This window comes from Artibeus jamaicensis, unplaced genomic scaffold (assembly GCF_021234435.1).
Source record: "Artibeus jamaicensis isolate MK-2021 breed Jamaican fruit bat unplaced genomic scaffold, CSHL_Jam_final contig_466, whole genome shotgun sequence".
Taxonomy (NCBI): Eukaryota; Metazoa; Chordata; class Mammalia; order Chiroptera; family Phyllostomidae; genus Artibeus; species Artibeus jamaicensis.
Window position 1 is genome coordinate 18,012,367 of NW_026521844.1, and position 18,359 is coordinate 18,030,725.

Below are 18,359 nucleotides of genomic sequence, written 5' to 3' on the forward strand. Positions count from 1 at the left end.
ACCCCCGGGGCGCCCCCGCCGCGCCGAAACCCGGAGAGCTACCCGCAGAGGCCCCGGACGGGAGAAGGACCAAGGGCGAGGGCTGGGGTACGAGGCGGAGTAGATGTGTAAGCCAGACCGAGAGCGGGAAGGAGCAGACCGAAGCAGACTGCGACTTCTTCCAGTCACTAGCCTCCACAACTCTCAAGCTCCCTCCTCTAAGCTCCCCGCCCTCCGACTCCCGCGGCGCCTCTTCGGAGCCAGCCAAGTTATAGATGAGCGAGAGGGGGAGGGCGCGCGGGGACACGAAAGCCGCGGGCGCGCAAGCGCACTGCACGCTCGGGGCGTGAGAGCTGCGGAGGCGGCAGCCCGCGGCGCGCGCCGGGTCCCAAGGAGAAGAAAGGAGGGACTCACGGCAGGGGAAGAGGAGCTGCAGAGTCTCACCCAGAAAAGTAGCAACAATAATGGGAGGTAGGATGGATGAGGCGACCACGCGCGCCTACCGCCGAACGCTCCAGTTCGTTAGCGCTGGCTTTCCAGAGTGGGGCGGGAGCCGGGGGCGGGGCAAGCGGGGCGGACGAGCGCGTCGCGCGCCGCCCGTAAAGCGTAAGCGCGGACTCGCGGGGGTGGCTTTGGGGGCGTCTCCGTGGGGGCGGAGCTCGAGCTTTGAAGTGGGGATAAACTCGCGAGCTCTAGTGGTGACAGGAGTTTAAATAATAGTCTTTTAGAACTGTTAAGGTTTGCTGGAGCCTGACTTTTCCCATAATGGAAACTGTCCTCAGAAGGAGGCAAAAAGAAATGAATTGCGGAAACCTACTGGAACCCCCTTCTCTCCGCTGGCGCGCGTTGGGCGAGGCGGGGTGGGCGGGACGTCTTTCCCCTCCCCGGCCTTCTGTGTTTGGGGCGCGCGCTTGGGGCAGGGTAGGGGGCGGTGAGTCAAGGGGGAGCTCGCATTCCCGGGCCCGCGTGCCTCTGCGTGGGGGACTGGCCTCCGGAGAAAACGTGAAATGCTTCAATTGTAGAGTTGGTTGGGGACTTCGTCTTTGGATGCATCTTAAATGTTCCAAAGTGAACGCGGAAAAGTCGAAGTCTCCGAAACATCGTGTTAAAGGGACATTAGGATCACCGGGGAACCGACGTGGCCTGGTGTCTACCGGAGTCCTGCCCCAATGCTGCAGAGAAGCGGGGATGAGTTGTTGGCAGGTTTGCTTTGCTCCCCGCCTGTTTTCCCAGACTGGCGCAGAAGCCGTTTCTTACTACCCGTGGGGACAGTCCCTGCGCCGCCCCTAGGGTTCCCTGAGAGTTTAGCGGGCTCCACAGGCCCGCAGGAGCTGTGGCGGTAACCAGGGGGAATGGGAGCCGCCTGGTGTTCCACAAGGGCAAGTTGGCCCAGCGCCTTGTTTTGGTATAAATTTTAGAGGACCCGGGCTTTTTAGCAGTAGCTGCGAATACATAATTATAATGCTATTTAGTTTTAGCGCTAGAATATAAAGAGTTAAAGTCATTTCACTCCTCAGTTAAATGAGGGGCAGTTGTTAGTCTGACGGATAGATGATTCCTGATACAGTATTAAATACCTGGGTCTTAACTGAGTTAATTTTAGAGATGGAACAGTGATTTTTAGGAGACTCTAGTAATGGCACGTATATATAGACCAACTCTACAGAGTCTTAATGACAGACAACAGTATTGCATTATCAAATTAACTTTTCTCCACAGTCATTTGATTGCAAAAGAGCCATCCTCTTGAAAAGTACTGTTGAAGTTAATGCCCTTCCTGATAGAAGAATTCATACTTTGAGAAAAACCTTTGGACAAATTAACATATAGGATAGAAATGATTTTTAAATGCTATTGCATTAAATAAGACAAATCTGAAAATTTAGTCTTCAAGCCTAGTGCAAAGTGACTAAAGAAACTTTGCTGCTACAATTAAGTATTTTCTGCCGCCTTTGGGAGTAATTTGGTTTAACTTGCCTTCAATCATCCTAAAACTCCATACATTGTAAAGTTATGAGAAGAATCTCAAATGTGGATTTCATAAGAACAGAGTTTGGTGTGATTGGTCTATAGATGTCAGTGCTGCAGCTGTTGCTGCTGAAGCTGAAATGTTGACAAGTTATTGCTAAACTGCAAATTTCTTCTCTCTAGCATCTTTTGTACCTGTCCTGTAGATGTGTGCAATTAATATGAGATAATTTATGTAGAATTGCTTTAAAACAATAAAAGCACTACATACATTTCTATATTTATAGTTAGAGTGATTGATTCATTTAGCATACTTGCAGGTAAACTGATTAAGCTGAGATCATTGGAGCGTAGTGACAGACTAGGTGACTAGTAACAGGATTAAGGGGTATCATTTCTATGTATGGAAAACGTCTTTGGACTTTTTAACTCTCAGCCCCCAAATCCTTGGATTATGTAGGCATCATTTGAATAGTGGAAGTAAAAATGGTTACTAGTATACATACAAGGTGAGTTTTGAAAAACATTTGCTTTTTATCTGAATATTTTACATTTGTTTAAAACTAAGGTTATCCTATTCAGTTATGCTTTCTAGACTTTCATCAAGAAAGATAGTATACAAGAACTTAATACATTTCTCAAGGAAAAAAAGGGCTTAGAACTATATGAGGTAAATTCAAATTATTTTAAAGTACTTTATTAGGGTTTGGAAAAAGATCAGTAAGTTAATATTAATGTACAGTATCCACCTATCCTATAAACTATGGAATGCTTATGGCAGTTGGCTAATAGATTATGAGCTTACATCCAACATTCTTCCTCAAGTTTAAATAATGGCAAATGTGGGGACAACTTTCCCCACAAAGTACCCCCCCCATCTGCCACAGATGAAAGTGAAACTACCAAGACATGATCTGCTTGGGGAGGAGAGGTGACCAATCTCTCAGAGGAGAAAGACCAAGAACCTCTTCTTCAACAGCTTTTATTAGGTTGTAATCCACAGGAATACAGGTAAAGCTCATCAGTCGATGTCAGGCAGCAAGGATCAAACAATAGATAACATTTCAAAGAAATCCGAGGGCTTAGTCTGAGTCAGTGTCTGTCTGGTAAGGGGGTTGCAGAAACTTTGGGAGACATACTTATTTCCTGTTCAGACCCTTATCATATGAATGAAAGCACTCTTAGCAAAGCTGGCTTCACAGGACTTTAGGAATTCTTTCTTATGCCCAATCACCCTGGATCCCACTCTAGTTGGAAAGGGGCTGCACCACCTCCCCCATCACAGGTTTTAGGCTTAAGTGGATTAGAGCCAGGAAGCGCTTCTCCCAGATGGAAATGGGGACTCAGGCTATGTCAGAATAGCTGGCCAGATGAGGGTCCATCACTCCCTCTTCATTGCAGCCCCCTGAGTCCTTCCATGATGGCCTCCCAAGTGATTGTGTCTGGCTTAGGTTGCCCCCACTCTGAGGGGTCATACCTGTCTTTGACTAACTGACCAGGCACTGGGGGCAGGGGAAGAAGCAGAAGCAGCTAGCTTCCCAAGACAAGGTTTGTCTCCTTAGTGGCTTGTGTTCTGGAGGTTGCTCACTCAGCCTTAGCCATGGGGATCAGTTACAACTCCTGAAACCAAGCAGGGGAGAATAGTTCCCAACAGGCAAATAACTTAATTTCCAGTGCATTGTAAAATGCCACTTTATATCTATAATTTTAAATGTAGCAACTGAATTAAATATAGTATTTTGATACTATATATCTGGGTTTTTTTTTTTTAAGTGAACTGGCTCTTTGATGGTCAAAGTTTCGCATTGTATTGCTATTCTATCCCCTATAGCCATGGTTCTCATTTAGAGTCTATTGCCTCCTGGCTGACATTTGGTGATATCTGGAGAAATTTTGATCATAGCAAGGACCTGGGGGCTACTGGCATCTAGTGGGTAGAGTCCAAGAATTTTGCAAAAACAGTCTACATTGCACAAGGCAATTTCCAACAACAAAGAATTAATCAGCCCAAAATGTCAACAGTGTGTGCTATTGAGAAACTGAAATGCTACCTGTCACTACCAGAACCAGTAAGTGGAGACAAGGATTGAATCTTTATGGCCACTCTGTTCAGATGGCTGGTGATCTGAGAAGACAGTGGATTATGTACCCTAAAAAACTGTCTTTCATTTACCTTGAGTCAGCCTTTATATAAGGAGAAGGATAGTGTGGTTAAGGGGTTTGGATTCAGGGAAAAGTAGGTAAGGGTTTTGGAATGCAGGGGAAAAGGTTAGTCAGATGAAAGTTGCAGTCCAGCAATTTTCCTAGCATTCCAGTGATTCTTTATCTATTTACAATCCGGATGTTTTCTCCCTGGAGTACATTGGCTTAGATACCATCTTGATGGCACTTGAAGCGCTTGGTCAGAAAGGTTGAGTTGTTTGTGGTCCTCCTGGAGTCACAGTAGGTCTTCCTATAATTTCCAGTTCCTGGAACAACAGCTTTCTGTGTGCATTAGTCACCAAGCCTATTAACTATATAACTAAAACTAAAGTTTTTAACTCTTGAGTTCCTCCAACCAAACCCCGACCTACAGAATTCTACACTTATGTGGTATGGTTTTAGGCATAAACATCTTAATGGTTATCATTCTTTCCTGCAGCAAAAAAGAAAAAAATGTGTGTATGTTTTAATGTACATATCTTGGGATGATAATATTCTCAAAGTTAAGTCAATTCATCTCATCAAAATATAAATATAATTTTAATTATAAAAAGTAATATTTTATTGAAATATATTTCTTAGTGAGATTGGGCTTTATATCATTTAGCTTTAAGTTTGCATGGATGAATATTTTCTACTGCTAGAATTTGACAGAATTCAACATCAATTTTTTGTTTCATTTTTAGAGATACAAAGACCAAAATATTTTGTTCATTTAAATTGAGACTAAAAGGAGTGTTAATATAGTAGTGTGGTTTGTGTTTATTACTTCTGAGTTATATACTAAAAATCATTTACTGACCATGATCTATCAGAATATTCCTAATGGCGTTAATTAGGTTCTCTAATTTAATTTGGCCTAGAAGCACAGCATTAGAATTCCAACTTTGAAAATAATTCCTACCTAGTTATTAATTTTCTTACTAAGTGTTTAGCACACATGCAGTTATATTCTAGAATAATGTACCATATTAATATTCAGGTAAAGGCCAAAAGGGTAAATCAGCGTCTGATTTAAGTGATTGTTTCTTAGTTGTTGGATGGGTGGATGAATTAATGATGGAAAGAATGACACTTCAGAATTAAATGTTATTATAATAATCCAAGCTAGAAATGAGAGGGAATAGCAAGGAGGCTGATGAGAAACAGTACGTTCTGGGTATATTCTGAAGACAGACATAATAGTTTGTTCAGAGTTTAGATATGAAAGAAGGGCAAGCATCAGCTGTCACTGCATGTTTTTTTGTCCTAAACTACTGGAAGAGTGACTATTTACTGAGATGGGGAAACCAAAAGGAAAAGAATGAGGAAGATACATTCCTAGTTCCCCTTGTCTATTTTCTGCATTTGTGTTTCTAAGCTTAATTTAGCAGTTTGAAAGACCTGCACAGTCATTTTCCCAGAAAATGATGGAAGTTTTCTTGTAACTTCCAGTGGCAAAAATTCAAACACTTGCCAATGTTAATTGTAACTCTATTAAATAGTGTTAGTTATTTGACTCGTGTTTATTAGATATACCTGAAGGACAGGTTTTATTGTTAAAAACTGTTCAGTGTTTTAATAGACTTTTAAATACATTTCATTGTATTTTTTAAAAGATTTTATTTATTTATTTTAGAGAGATGGGGAAGGGAGGGAGAAAGAGAGGGAGTGAAACATCAGTGTGTGGTTGCCTCTAGCACACCCCATACTGGGGATATGGCCTGCAGCCCAGGTGTGCGCCCTGACTGGGAATCAAACTGGTGATACTTTGGTTTGCAGGCCTACGCTCAGTCCACTGACCTACACCAGCCAGGGCCCACTTTATTGTATTTTAAATCAATAAGTGTATACACAGGGTTTTTTTTTTAAGCACAAGTGTAATAAACAGTTGACTGAATCGGACATGAAAATAGATTTCTCAAATTCATATACACCAAAACCATGATTTTCCTTGTGATAATAGTTTTCTGAATTGGTCAGAATAATGCAAATTAACTCAAATGTAACCACAACATTATAATCCATGATTTATGTTAATTCAGGTTAACATGCAGCGTTACATAGAGTTTTCCAACTTGGCCAGGTTAATCCAAAAAGACCCATTTTTCTCTTAGTAAATTTTTTAAACTCCTGAGGTTTTTTCCAGTTTGTTTCAGCCGACAAAATAGTATATGCAAAGACAAAAAAAATTAACACCATTTCAGTCAGTTAGAATCTTTTGAAAAGTTAACCCAAAATATGTACACCTGTGTATATTAACATTATTAACTATTTTATAGGTCAGCATACATACTGATAGTGCCTCTTACTCAATTCCACCCACATATAAGATTCTGATGGTATGGGTTCTTAGAGTCCAGTGGCAGAGATAGATATGTACATACCAACCTTATTAATGTTTATGATAAATATTGAGATACAAGCAAGTATTAGAGGAGCATAAACAAGGAAGAAATTTCTGTTGAACGACATTATCTTTGTGCTAATAGTACTCCTCATATGAGAATAGTATGGGTGCACTAGAATAATTCCATTTCTTTCTTTTTTAACAGCCTGTTTGCTGCTTAAGCCTCACATTCCTATGTCTCCTACCTCTACAAATCTAATGTATTGTGCAAATGATGTTTCTGCCTCCTCTGTTGGATAATGGCAGCTGCAGCATACTGCTCTTCTCTTGATGAACCTCAGCTGCGCCTTTCTGAGAAGAAAAAGCATCCTTCTGGGTAATTAAAGCTTAGACTTCTTTTTGAGTAATACATCTTTACCAGGATCCTTTCATGGAAACCACACATGTATGTGAAAATTGGCCACTGTCTTCAGCTTAATGGCTGTGCCAAGTATAAAGATTAGCCACATCTGAGGAAGATTGTTATGTTTTGTACTTGATATATGTTGATGTGTATATAATATATAAAATACAGGGTCTGGCAAAAGTAAGGCTTGCTTTAGTGTGGTTGGGAGGATAATAATGGATACAGTAATTTATAGCTTTAATTTGAACATTTCACCTAAATCTCAGATGGTGTGCTTAAGTGAGATATTGTTGTATTATAGAATTACATGCTTAATTATTTTGTAATAAAATATTTTGTAATAAAAATGGGGCGTTATTTGTTCTAGACCCTGTATATACTATAAGATAACATACAATAATGTGTATTTGATGTTCAAAATTATATGGCTGATATGTTGAATTGTTTCGGTTTTTCCATATAAAAGGGTTTATAAACCCTAGAAGTAAATAAATAAGAATTCCCATTTGGGGGAACTGAAGATTCTGGTAATCACTCCCAACATGTGGGCTATGTGTATATGTAGAAGGGGGTCCCCCACATCCACAAGCATGTTCTCTGATACCAGCTGTGTGTCCTACAATTTAACTCAATTCTGACACTAACCAAAGATAGCAACAGATTCCACAGGTGAAGGGCTCAGTTCCACAACACAGCTTTTCACTTCAGATGCCAATCACAAGCCTTAGTTACTTGTGCTTCTGGCCAACCAACTACAAATCAGGTTCCCATGACTGAGTCCTTGGGCAGGTTAAGGAGTCAGTCCTACAAGTCTGTCCCCACCGCCACCTTCAAAAGCCAGTCAAAGCCCAGGTTATCATCTATGTGTCTGTCATATATTGATTAATTCGCTAGAGCAGCTCACACAACTCAGAGAAATGTTTCACTCAATGATCACTTAGATTACAGTATTATTATAAAGGATATACCTCAGGAATAGCCAGATAGAAGAGATGCATAGGGCACCGTATGAGAAAAGGGCTTGGAACTTTCTCGCTCTCGCTGAGTGTGCCACCAGCCCAGAAGCCTCTGAGCTCCATTCATTTGGATTGTTAATGGAGGCTTCTTTACACAGGCACAGTGATTATTGTCCATTGGTGATTGACTCCACCTCTGTCTCTTCTCCCTTTCCCTTTCCCTTCATCAGGGTTCATTGCCCCGGCAACCGGCCCATCCTTACGTGCTTTGCAAAAGTCACATTGTTAACACAAACTCAGATGTGGTGGAAAGGGGCTTATTATAAATGATAAGACATCCATTTCACCTTCATCGTCCTGAAGCCATTTCAGGATCTGAGGACGAGACCAAATACAACAAATGATGCTGTCATTGCTTGGGGAATTCCAAAAGTTTTGGAAGCTGTGAGCCAGGATGAAGGTCTTCAACCTGTGGATGAAGACCAAATTTTCTTACTATAAAATTACATCATTGGAACTAACTATAGAGATGTCTTATCCAGAGTAACGTAACTAGGCAGTGGGGCAGTAGAACTGTAGGTGTGTGATAGGGATTCCCCATGTTTGAGGTAACAACTGATTCCCTTGTCTGAACAGACAGATCATTTAACACTTCTTTATAATTGTTCTGCGCCACTTTCTGCAGAAAATAAACTGGTGTACATGGCTTTTTCTCTTTTTTTCAGGAAGTAGTAACACTCTAGGTATTTTTTGAGGAGTTAGGAATTAAAAATTTCAATGACATCAAATGGAATAAGAAGTATTATTACTCATTCCTTTATTACAATAAATCTTCCTTGAACATTTGTCTGCTACTTAGAAAATAGAACTTAATTACAGTGTCAGCATAAGAAACCTCCAAACCTGAAGAGAATTTTATTTGAGCCAAACTGATGACAATTGCTGAGAAGCAAAATCTCAACGGATGGAGAAAATGCTCCAGAGATGGCAGGTTAGCATCTTACTGTGTACATTACAATCAAAGGAGGAGCCATAACCAGGGGTCTCCAACCTTTTGACATCTCTGAGCCACACTGGAAGAAGAGTTGTCTTGGGCCATTGTGATTTTGTGATTATGTGACATTATGACACATAATTACAAAAAAAATCTCATAACGTTTTAAGTAAATTCACAATTTTGCGTTGGGCTGAATGTGACCCCGGAGCCTGGAATGGACACCCCTGCGGCATAAGGGATTATACAAAATTCCCTGGTGGTTGACTAGTGGATTACCACAGAGAGAAAGCAAATCAGGGAAATCTCAGATCAGATGAAAAGAAAAATAGACAGGCACATCCTTCTTTTACACTGATGAGTATAGGATAGTTAACATTTACAGCACTTAGAGGTGGTGAGCAGGAGGTCAAGATAACAATGAGGGGCTCTGTGGTCTTTTTCTTGTGGGAGATTGTGCCCTGAGGAGTCTGGCAAAAATGGGATTACTCCGACATTCCAAAGCTGTGTTATCATAGATACAAAAAGACAGTAGCCTCAGTTAAGATAAAGATAGCTGGTCAAGGAAGACCCTAGCCTAGGACATGAGTACCCACCAGTACTCACTATTAGTTACAAAGTTTCCATTTCAGACCAGCCTATGTGGTTCCTTTAGGTCTCTGAGTTTGTAAGGCCACCATGCAGGCCTTCCCTGAGCTTGTCAGGTTTAGTATGCAGCACCTTTCTTGTCCACAATGGGTAAGTAAAATATCATCTAATCAAGATAAACCATTAGACCTTGTTGACAAACTAAAACTAGCAATTTAGTGGATTAAACTGGACTGTCATAATATCTTTTTATAAGTATTATATCTAAAACTAGCAATTTAGTGGATTAAACTGGACTGTCATAATATCTTTTTATAAGTATTATATCATCTAAGAGACAATAGCCTCGAATTGCAGGTATCGGTTTGCAGACTTAGTAGTAAAACAGAACTTGAACTTTTAGAGTTTGTTTAAAAGTTTTAAACTTTATATAAAAGCATGTATAACTTTTTTTTAGATTATGTTTTAGTTGCCAAGTTTTTAAGACATTGGTACTTAATATGGAATTATAGGTAGTAAAAGACAGTTGTAATCTTCAATATCGAGAGAGAAAAAGGAGATTTCAGTGGTAAAGTCTCAAATACCAAAGAGATAACCAATAGTAAGTAGTAAAAACTTTCCTATAAAAATATTTAAAAGATCCTCTATGTTGATTTTGGAATGTATGTTTCTACCAAAATGACTACCAATGAATTACAATTTTTACATTGTTTTCTCTCATAAATTAGAAATAATTGCAAAGGAACTTGAAGGAAAACACTAAAAAAGTTATTTTAAAAACTACTTTCAGATTTCACAGATCTTTTTTAAAGTTAAATTTTAAAGAGAAATATTTTTTCTAAGAAAACATTTTTAACCTATCTCTTCACATTTTATTTCCTACTTACTGCTGGTTTATAGAAATAAAGTTATTTTTGTATATACCTTTTACCTCAGCAACAAGGCTGCAGTTTTGATACTAATAGTTTGTAGATTCTTTTGGGTTCTTTACACATTAAAATTATATAAATTATACTACCATCATTCTTAAAAATTTAAATACCAAAAAAAATTCAAATACCTAAGAGTCGCAAATAACTAAATTGGTTTTAAAAAACAGGAAAGCTGGAGAACTTAAATTAAGTCAAAATATACACAGGTGATCTGCAGATTTAAAACAAAAGTAATCAGGAGTGCAGTTACTAATTCATTTTTTTCAATATCTGATGCAAAGTTGAGTGAATATCATATAATATATACCTTGACCTGTACTTCATACACCATGCACCAAAATCAATTCTAAAAGTATTAAAAATCAAAATATGAGTGGTAAAATAATAAAGCTTTTAAAATGAAGTATAGGAAAACATCTTCAGGACCTTTGATAGACTGTGATTTGGGAAATCCCCAAGACCACCCTCAGGTTCAGAAGAATTAAAATCAGTACCAGGAAAAGGGGCATATGGTGGGGTTTAGGAGAGTCTAAATACAGGGAGCTTCCAGGTGTCCTCTCCCAGCGGAGTTAACATGATCAATTCTTACTTCTCCCAGAAACAATGTATGTTGTCAACCAGGAAGTTCAGGAGCCTTGGTGTCTGTAGTTTTTACAGACAAAGTCAGACATATTCATGGCTCTTTCCACTTTGCCGACCTTATTCTCCAGCTCCTCCAAATGTCCTGATACCACACGGCCCAAGGCCCCCACCATGAATCACATCGTTAACATAGGTTATTTGACATGGCTTAAGGCCCCCAGGTAAACAAATACAGTCTTATGAGGCAGAATATTCCAAGATCTTGCTTGTTACCTCTCAAGAGCAAGGGGTAAAAGGCTATACCTTTCTTTGGAAAAAGTTAATCTTTTACTACACATAGGTAAAGATTTCTTACACAGGAAATACCAAAACTCTTGCCAAAGGAAAAAAATGATAAATTGTTCTGTTAAGAACTTTTATTCATTGAGAGGATGGATGATTAAGCAACAGTCTTTAATACATACATTTGGCAGAAACTAGTATCTAGATTATGTAAAGAACTCACACATATCAAATACAAAGCAAATCCGAAGGGGCGGAGGTGTTACCAGGGAGACCCAAGTTAAGGGGTTTCCCCACCCTCTGTTCTTGTGTTTTGAGAGAAGCATTCAGGTGAGAGACAACTCGTATAATGGGAGTGAGATAGCAAGTTTATTTATGAAATACATTTGAGCACAAAGCTGCAAGTGGACACCCCGCTAATCTGAGTGCCCTGACTCCTGGCATGTTAGGGGTTTTATGCTTGTAGGCAACTTCTAGGTTGCCCCCGATCCTTCCCTTTCCAGACCTTGGGATTAATACAAGTTTCAGAGGCTCTGTTTCTCAGATAGTGGAGATGATAGATACAGAACGTCAGGGGCTCCCCTCCTGTACTTTCGTTTTTCTTGTGAATTTTGGAACACCTGGCAATCGTATTGGACCAGGCTCAGGACTGCTGAGTTAATTGGTGAGACCTGTCTCTCTTTTGTTTCTAGCCTCCTGTTCTAAGTTCTTTGTTAGACTGCAATGGGCAGGGGCCCTGCTTTACTTCCCCTCCAGCCCCTCATTCCTAACTGCTACCTAACAGGGACAAAAAGCACTTTTAAAAAGAAACTATACAAACCTTAAATAAATTAAAGTCATACCACTGTGTATCTAACCGAAATGGCTATAGATGGACAATGCTGCAATCGGTAAAGTGTGAAGCAGTCATACTTCTTATGACAGTGCCGGTGAGAATGTCAATTGCTACAACTACTTTTGAAGACTGCTTGGCAATATCTACTAAAGGTGAGCATATGCATACTCCATTGACCCAGCAATTTTATTTCTAAGTGTATACCCAAGAGAAATGCATTTATTTATCAATAGGCATATATTAGAATATTGACATCAACACTATTTATAGTAACAAGAAATTAAAGCACACACAAATGTCCATTAACAAAGAATAAACTATATTCACACAGTGGAACATGATGCAGCAATGAAAATTAATGATCTACAACTGTGCAAAACAGTATGATTGAATTTCACAAGCAAAAAATTGAGAGGCCAGGCCCTGGCTGGTAAAGCTCAGTGGATTGAGCATGGGCCTGTGAAGCAAAGGGTTGCTGGTTCAATTCCCAGTCAGAGCACATGCCTGGGTTGCAGGCCAGATCCCCAGTAGGGGACACATGAGAGGCAACCACACACTGATGTTTCTCTCCCACTCTTTCTCCTTCCCTTTCCCTCTCTCTAAAAATAAATAAATAAATAAAATTTTAAATGGAAAGGCCAGACACAAAAGAGCACACTCTGTATGATTCTACTTGTATTAAAATACAAAATTGGTAATTAGACATTAGGATAGGGATTATCCTTAGGCAGTACAAAAGACATAGTGACTGGACTGTGCACAGGAAGTGTTTCTGGGCTGCTGATACAGTTCTGCTTATCTACATACTAGTCATGCAGATATTTTAGTTTATAAAAATTTGGACACGAGTTTTTCTTTCATTAGTTAAATTAACATTTATCAGATAATATGAGAAGAATCATACTATGATAAAATCAGTAAGAGTAGAAGTGAACTTTTGTGTGGCTAATGAGGCTTATGGTTCAGGTACCTTGTCAGCTTTCATGGGATGCCGAACGTGCTAGAGTTTTAGGAGTGGTGGTGGCTTTTAGGTGCAGTGAGGAAGCCAGGTTGCAAGGAAACTGTCTTTGCAAACAGTTGCAATGAACTGTCTTTGCAAACAGTTCTGGTGAAATCGCCAAAAAAGGTCTCAGAAGAAAGGGACCTGAACTGCCAGTCCTCGAGTTATGTGCTGTATTCTCATTCTAAAATATATTCACTTCGTGCATAATTTTGTATTTTTTATTCTTTTTTCTTAAACATGAACCCCTTTCCCCCCTATAATTCAGTGTGTGAACTTCAACTATACCACCACCTTAGATCTAAGGAGTCAGAAGAGCTGGTTCCAACCCTAGCTATCACTGGCATCAAGTCTTTCAGTTTTGGGGTCTTTTTGTATTAATAGGCTTTATTTCTATTCAAGAAAAAAATGCCTTTAGTACTCAGACTTCATAATCATAGTCTGTCAGTCATCGTTTCAAGTAAAAATGGTGTGCTATTTAAAAAAGCAGCTATTTGAGCTTGCTACTCAAAGACTTACACATGTGCTTTTTCTGAAGCCCTTGTACTTTAGTATCCAGAAGTAATTCATGTGCATTTCCCATTCACCACAGAAAATGTTAAAATGACATGTGCTCAATAAAATAAATGGTTATGGCTGAGTTTTTTGAAGGACATTCTTGAACTTTTTTTGTTCCTTTTCAACACATGAGGCAGGGAAGAATACAATGACTTAATTCACGCTAGCAGTATTACCTGTGCTTCTGCTTCAGCAGGGCGAATGTCTGTTCGTGTCCCACGATAAACTATGAAATTCAAAAAGTATTCACTGCCAATTATTCAAATAAGATATCCTTTGATGACTAGTTCATACTGATACCAGACAGATACAGGCAAAACAACAAGTCCAGCAAAATCTGTAGGCCTGCCTATTTTTAAGGTAAATTTATAATTCTACATCTACTTTAAATGTTTAATTCCTTTTTCTTTAACTCCAATCTCAAAATGAAATTACAGTTTATCTGAAAAACTGTTGTTACATAAGACATAAGGTAAATTATTATCTATAAGGCCAAGGTAAATATACATTTTAAAACATTTTTATTTTACATTGTATCCAATTTCTTTAAGGAGATTACTTTCTTCCATGAATCAGAGGACACTGATATCCATTTCATGTGTTTCAAAGCATCTTTTAAACATAGTGCAGCTGTGGGTTGAGAAAGCAACTCTGCCAGTTTGTGACCCACCCATCCATTTCCCGTGTTGTTCAGTCCTGTGGGGGAATTCACATTTCTATCTGGGGTCACTTTTTTTCTGCACCTCTTTAACATTTCTTGTAGTGCAGTTTCCTAGTGATGAAATTTCTCAAGTGTTTAGAAAAATTTTTGTCATGTCAACTTTTGAAATATTTTCTCTAGATATAGAAATCTAGATTGACTTTTTTTGAAAAAGATTTTGCTCCTTGTTTTCTGCCTTGCATAGTTTCTGAGAAGAACTTTGCTGTTATTTATAGCTTTATTTCTCTGTAGGTAATGGGCCTTAGTTCTCTATTAACATTTCGTTCTTCACCACTGCTGAAAGAAGGTATTGCATGGTGTGGTGGGCTTTTCTTCTACTCGGCAAGCACTGAGTTTCTTATTTATGAAGGTTTATGCTTTTTGTCAAATTTGGAAATTTTTTTAATTTACTTTTTAAAATATATGTTATTCATTATGCTATTATAGTTGTCCCATTTCTTCTCCGCTTTATTCCCCTTCACACTGCACCCCCCTCCCACCAGCATTCTCCCCCTTAGTTCATGTCCATGGGTCATACATATCAGTTCTTCGGCTTCTCCATTTCCCACACTATTCTTAGTACTCTCCCCCTGTCTGTTTTGTACCCACCATTTATGCTTCTTATTCCCTGTACCTTTCCCCCATTCTCCCTCCTCTACCTCCTCACCGATAACCCTGCATGAGATCTCCATTTTTGTGATTTTATTCCTGTTCTAGTTCTTTGCTTAGTTTGTTTTTGTTTTTAGGTTTTATCAACTTTGTTAATAGTTGTGAGTTTGTTGTCATTTTACTGTTCATAGTTTTGATCATCTTTTTCTTAGATAAATCCTTTTAACAATTCATACAATAAGGGCTGGGTGATGATGAACTCCGTTAACTTGACCTTCTCTGGGAAGCACTTTATCTGACCTGCCATTCTAAATGGTAGAGTTGCTGGGTAGAGCAATCTTGGATGCAGGTCCTTGCCTTTCATGATTTTGAATCCTTTCCAGCCCCTTCTTAACTGGAAGGTTGCCTGGTGTGGCTCAATGGATTGAGTGCCGGCCTGTGAACCAAAGGGTTGCAGGTTCCATTCCCAATCTAGGGCACAGGCGGGGGTGCAGGCTAGGCCCCCAGTAGGGGGCATGTGAGAGGCAGCCACACATCGATGTTTCTCTCCCTCTCTTTCTCCCTCCCTTCCCTTTTCTAAAAAATAATAAATAAAATCTTTAAAAAATAAAGTTATACTGTTTGTTGTGGCTATATTAGAAATAATATACTTAAATTTCTGAGTTTCAAGGATAAAGAAAAAAAGTGTAATTAGATTCCATAGAGAAAAAAATAATCAGGAGGAACAAGAATCAGACCAGATAGACTTTTCAATTATTATATTAGAAGCTAGAAGAAAATTTAGTATCATTTATATTGAGGAAAAGGACTATGATTTAATAAGTAATACAACCAAAATGTTTAATTATCAATTTTGAGGAAAGCTATTTGGAAATATGTGAAAATTAAAAGAATGTAACACTCAGTAGCACAACTGAGAAAATAGTAAAGAAAAGGTCTATAATCAAACAACAAACAAAAACACAGACATCAAGACATGAAAAAATAAACTAAATGAAAGACTGACGAGCTCCAACACATCTGTTACCTACAGAGAAACCCAAAGATGCAGAGTAGCTGAGTATGTGTAACGTTGGTAACAATCAGTTCCTGAGAGAAGTGGACTCTGCTAGAGAACTCTGGGAACACACGACGACGGCAATTAACACAGATCAGCAAGTCCGAGGAGTTTGGGAATTAGGACAGGGAGATGAAAATGTTTTAAAGGCCTCATCTAATGAAGGAACAGAATACCTGGCAAAATAGTTGGTATCTTATTCCTATATAATTCTTACTTTCACAGGAATTTCATTTTGAGTATATGAAAATGATAATCATCAGTGGAATAAAAAGTACAGTAGAATTTTGTAATTGAAAATGGAAAAGATTAGTAATAGTAATGATCAAACAGAAAACTAGTAAGGGAAATATTTAAAGATAAATAAGAAATATTTTTAAAAATGCAAAGTAGGGTGAAAGGAATAAAACATATGAATGATTAAATTGTCTAATATATATGAAACAGATTCTCAGATTGTGTTGAAAAACACACCAAACCCTATCAATACATTTCTTTAAAAAACACATTTAAACAAAGTAGTGAAGAAATGTTTAAAATGGTAAGACATAAGCAACTACATTTAAAAAAAGGCAAAATTAATATCAGATAAAATGAAAGTTAAGGTTATACCTACTAAACAAGATAAAGATTATTCAGTGATAAAGACACAGTTCATAAAGATAATATAGCAATTATAAGCCAGCTTTAAAGTACTAATTCTTAGTTTCAAATTTACCTTTCTATATTTTGCTTTGTGATGCTAGAACTAGAATTCTGAAAATTGCTTTTTTGATTTGGCAGCTTACTTCCTGTTAATCTCTGGCAATAGGAAGCAATGAATTGTAATCATAAAGCAAAATGGAGCAAAACAAAATTATTCATTTTCTTACCATTTGCTTGTTCCCATTAGCATCACCCCAGTAAAACCCCATTCTGACAGTGACATTTCCTTGGGATGGCAGTACCTGCCTCTAGTCTGCAGTTTTCCAAACACCATGTGTCCCCTCCCAGAAACACACCAGTGGTCACTCCAGATTACCTTAGGACTCAGTCCCAACCCAGTGAGTCCCCTCATCTGAACTCAGAATAACCACCTCCAGCCAAACAGCACATCCTTCTTTGTTCTCCAGCTCTAGGTGTAGTTGCTTCCCACAGTTTTTAGCTCTGTGATAATCAAGAGTTCTTCTTATACCTTTTGGTTCTTTAATATCTAACTTTTTACATTAAATTATATCACTTAAATTATAATGGAATCCTGAGAAGGTAGTGGTTGAAATGATGGCCTATGTTTGAGATCTTTTGAATTCTCACATGAAAACAGACATTACCACTAGATAGCAAAGTAAAAAACAAACTATTTACAAAAAACAGGGAAACAGGGTCACCTTACAAACCTCAAAATACAAGTAGGTGGGGACAAGCCATCAGTTGTCATAAGCACTGTATCTTATCAGGGTCTATCAGGGAAAAGTGGAGTAAAGTAATTGGACATCTGATGGACCTGAGAACAGAAGTAACCCACATAAACTAAAAGTTAATCACTGAAAATCATGGCAATTTTATTTTTGAACAACACCTAAAACTAGGAGACATTTAATATATTCTAATAATTAGAGGTAAGTTTTAAAGGTCTGACTAGTTCCCATAAATGCTCATAACCGGCCCACTAGGATTCCCTTCAAGTGCAAATTCTCATACTGAAGTGAAACTTCTGGATGAAACAACACTTGTTCAACACAGGAACAACACAGATTAATGAAATGAAGGTTCAGATAAAATGGAGAAGGAAACAGAGCCAGAGACTGCACCAAACAAGCCACCCTAGTTTTACTAATACAAATATGAAAACAACAAAAAGGGAGCTTTTAAGAAGAAAAGCTATCTAAACCAAATCTTCTTTTGAGAAGTAATAAAAGTTAAATTTACATAAAAGTAAGCACTAGAAAACTATTGAAGTCAAATACTACACAAGTTAACTATAAGAAAAGATGACGATAAGAAACAATAACCCTGCAGGCAAAGAAACCACACTAGAAAGACATACGCAGCATGTATGGAAATTGGAAATACCATTTCAGAATGAGCTGAAAGACAGTAAGAAAAGACACAAGATATGAAGAAACAAAAATCAGAATAGAAAAACTCAAATAGCTGATGTAACTAAAAAACACATTTCAGAATTACTAAAGTAGGAGAAAAAGCACATAACACACACACCAAATTCAACAACTAATGCCTTATAAGAAATAGTAAATTTTTTAAAAAAAGGAATTAAAAAAATGGATAAAAAGGATTTGAGAGAAAATAACAAATATTGATAATATAAAAAGTAGATTAAACATACAGATATGGAATCCTAAAAACAAATCTTTGGAATAGAACAAGTATTAAAAACTTGAT

General features: G+C 38.3%; 1 protein-coding gene across 2 annotated transcripts in view; it reads left to right on the forward strand.

The window, feature by feature from the left end:
• The first annotated feature begins 103 nt into the window (after window positions 1-103).
• The window catches only part of LOC128627749 (uncharacterized), a 60,266-nt gene continuing 42,010 nt past the window's right edge, over window positions 104-18,359 (forward strand). The window contains exons 1-2 of one of the 2 annotated variants that reach the window (XR_008392045.1): window positions 369-450; window positions 6,684-6,854. Coding sequence is in view for 1 of the 2 variants with exons in the window: in XM_053667244.1 (XP_053523219.1) it covers window positions 104-450 (347 nt within the window). In the remaining variant the exon portion in view is untranslated. Of the gene's footprint in view, window positions 451-6,683; window positions 6,855-18,359 lie in introns of both variants that reach the window. The other variant, XM_053667244.1, reaches the window with a different exon arrangement.